The sequence below is a fragment of the Calidris pugnax genome, unplaced genomic scaffold, assembly GCF_001431845.1.
Source record: "Calidris pugnax isolate Ruff unplaced genomic scaffold, ASM143184v1 scaffold46, whole genome shotgun sequence".
In the NCBI taxonomy this organism is placed as follows: Eukaryota; Metazoa; Chordata; class Aves; order Charadriiformes; family Scolopacidae; genus Calidris; species Calidris pugnax.
In genome coordinates this window covers 443,507-446,122 of record NW_015090769.1, presented here as the reverse complement: position 1 = coordinate 446,122, position 2,616 = coordinate 443,507, and the positions used below count along the sequence as shown (strand labels likewise).

Here is a 2,616-nt window from a genome sequence, read left to right as displayed (position 1 = left end):
CACCCAACTGGCCGGAGCAGCGACCCTACAAAAACACACTCGCCCTCAGCCCCTCGGAGGCCAACGTGGGGCAGAGCAAACCCCCGAGGTCTGCGCTGGCCGTGGGTCTCCACCACCCCAGGGCCATCCCCACCGAGTCCACGGACCACCCAGGGCTGGCAGGAGTCCGGGAAAACACAGTGTCACAGTGTCCCCATGGCTAAGAGCAGGGGACAGCGAGCCCAGCTGTGGGGCTGCAGCTCCTCCATCACCCCATGGGGCTGGGAAGGGGGAGAGGGGCCGGAGGGACGCAGCCTGGAGCGGCGGGAGCAGGCACGGTGGTGATGGGTGGCAGGAGTGGGTGATGCCCACACCAGCCCAGAGGCATAAAACCCATCATGCCAAGAGCTGGTGGCAGGAATGTCCCCCACGTGTGCATCCACGTGTGCCACCAGCACGTGCAAAGCGGGGAAACCAGCAAAGGGGGGACCAGCAGCCGGGCAGCGACTGTCCCCCCCAACCCTGAGGCACGTCCCAGCTCCACTTCCCCCCCAAAATTAGGAGGCTGCCAGGTACTGGTGGAAGTAGAGGCCGAAGAGGCTGGTGACCACCTGGCAGGCGGCCACCCACCAGGTGAGGAAGGCGAAGAGTCCACGGAAGAAGAGGGGGGTGAAGATGCCGCCCAAGATGCCCGTGATCTGCTCCACCGCCGCCCGGACCTCCTCCCCATCCTCACCGCTGGGACGTGGTGGTGCCACCATTGCTGCTGGAGGGACTGGAGGGGGCTCCGGGTACAGCCCCCAGGAGTGGTGCCCTGTGTGACAGAGGGGACAGGTCTGTGGGGGTCGGTCCCCCACGCCGCAGCCCCCATCCCTGTCCTACAGACCAGTCCCAGCACCCTCGCTGCACGCCAACTGCAAACCGTGTCTTGAGGGCCTGGGGGACGCCTTGGATGCTGATGGCTTCGTGGTGGCTTGTAGGTCTCATCCTGCCCCTCCTGAGCCCCCCGTGTCCCCTCCTGCCTTCCCCCTGCCACCCCCTTACCCAGTGTCTTGAGGAGCAGCGTGCAGTGGAGGGTGAGGATGATGGGTCCCAGGTACTGCAGGCTGACCACGGAGACGTAGCAGTAGATCCTGGTGATCTGCAGGTGGTGGGGATCGTAGAATGGTTAGAGCTGGAAGGGACCTTAAAGATCATTGAGTTCCAACCCCCTGCCCTGGGCAGGGACACCTCCCACCAGACCAGGTTGCTCCAAGCCCCCTCCAACCTGCCCTTGAACCCCTCCAGGGATGGGGCAGCCACAGCTTCTCTGGGCAACCTGGGCCAGGCTCTCACCACCCTCACAGCAAAGTTCTTCCCCAGATTTCATCTCCATCTCCCCTCTTTCAGTGTCAAACCCTTCGCCCTCCTCCTCGGGCTCCCCTCCCTGATCAAGAGCCTCCCCATCTCTCCTGGAGCCCCTTGAGGGACTGGAAGGGGCTCCAAGGTCTCACTGGAACCTCTTCTCCAGGCTGAACACCCCCAGCTCTCTCAGCCTGTCCTCACAGCAGAGGGGCTCCATTCCTCTGATCATCTTCGTGGCCCTCCGCTGGACCTGTTCCAGTAGATCCATGTCCTTCCTGTGCTGAGGACTCCAAAACTGGACACGGTGCTCCAGGTGGGGTCTCACCAGAGCAGAGCAGAGGGGTAGAATCACCTCCCATGCCCTGCTGGCCACACTTCTCCTGATGCAGCCCAGGACATGGTTGGCTCTCTGGGCTGCTGGCTCGTGTGGAGCTTCTCATCCATGAGCTCTCCCAAGTCCTTCTCCTCAGAGAACAGGCCGGGACCCCCCCTCCCTGTTCCTCATTCCCATCCCAGCTCCCCCATTCCCGCTCCCAGACCTTGCGCTGGATCTCCAGGACAGCGATGCGCCCGGCTTCCTTCCTCATCTGCTCCACCCAGCGCTCGGCCAGGCCCAGGTAGGCCTGGAGGTGGTGACGGGTGACAACCAGGCGCAACAGGCAGAGGCCAACGATGGTCCAGAGGCGTGTGGTGTTGTAGGCAGAGTCCGACATGCTGGGGCAAGAGGAGGGGGGGCTGTCAGGGCGATCCTGGGGTCCAGAAACACCCCCCCTCCTCTCCCAAAGGATGGAAGAGGAGGTGATGGGGAGGAGGAGGTGATGGGGGAGAGGCTACTGATGTCGGAGGAGATGGACTGGTGCCCCCGTGCCTCAGTTTCCCCTCAGAGCAAGGGCGCTGGGGCACAGTGGGACCCGCTGCCCCACTTACATCTGCACTGTCTGCTTGCCCATGGGGGCGTGGAGCAGGAAATCCCGGGAGATGGGCTTGATCCACATCACCACCACCAGGACGGGCGCCAGGAAACTCCCGTGGAGCAGGACCCTGTGGCAGAGCCATCAGAGACCCCCCCCACACCTTGCAGCCAGGTGACCCCCCCAATTCCTACCCCTCCTCCCCACATCCCTCCATCCCTCCCTAGGCAGGGACCCCTCCTCACCCACACCCCCTCCACCATCTCCCACCACCCAACCTCCTCGCCCCACTGCAGCCACAGGGCTGGGGGGCATCCCCGCCCCCCCCCCCCCCCCCCCCCCCCCCTTCCCCCCCCCCCCCAACCCCCCCCCCCCCCGGCCG

At 64.9% G+C, this 2,616-nt stretch overlaps 1 protein-coding gene across 1 annotated transcript in view; it reads right to left on the bottom strand.

The window, feature by feature from the left end:
• Positions 1-188: 188 nt before the first annotated feature.
• Positions 189-2,616, bottom strand: part of TMEM161A (transmembrane protein 161A) — a 5,324-nt gene continuing 2,896 nt past the window's right edge. The window contains exons 7-10 of the mRNA XM_014938088.1: positions 2,251-2,364; positions 1,863-2,037; positions 1,024-1,120; positions 189-793 (exon numbers count right to left, since the gene is read on the bottom strand). Coding sequence (XP_014793574.1) covers positions 537-793; positions 1,024-1,120; positions 1,863-2,037; positions 2,251-2,364 — 643 coding nt within the window. The 3' untranslated portion in view covers positions 189-536. The remainder of the gene's footprint in view (positions 794-1,023; positions 1,121-1,862; positions 2,038-2,250; positions 2,365-2,616) is intronic.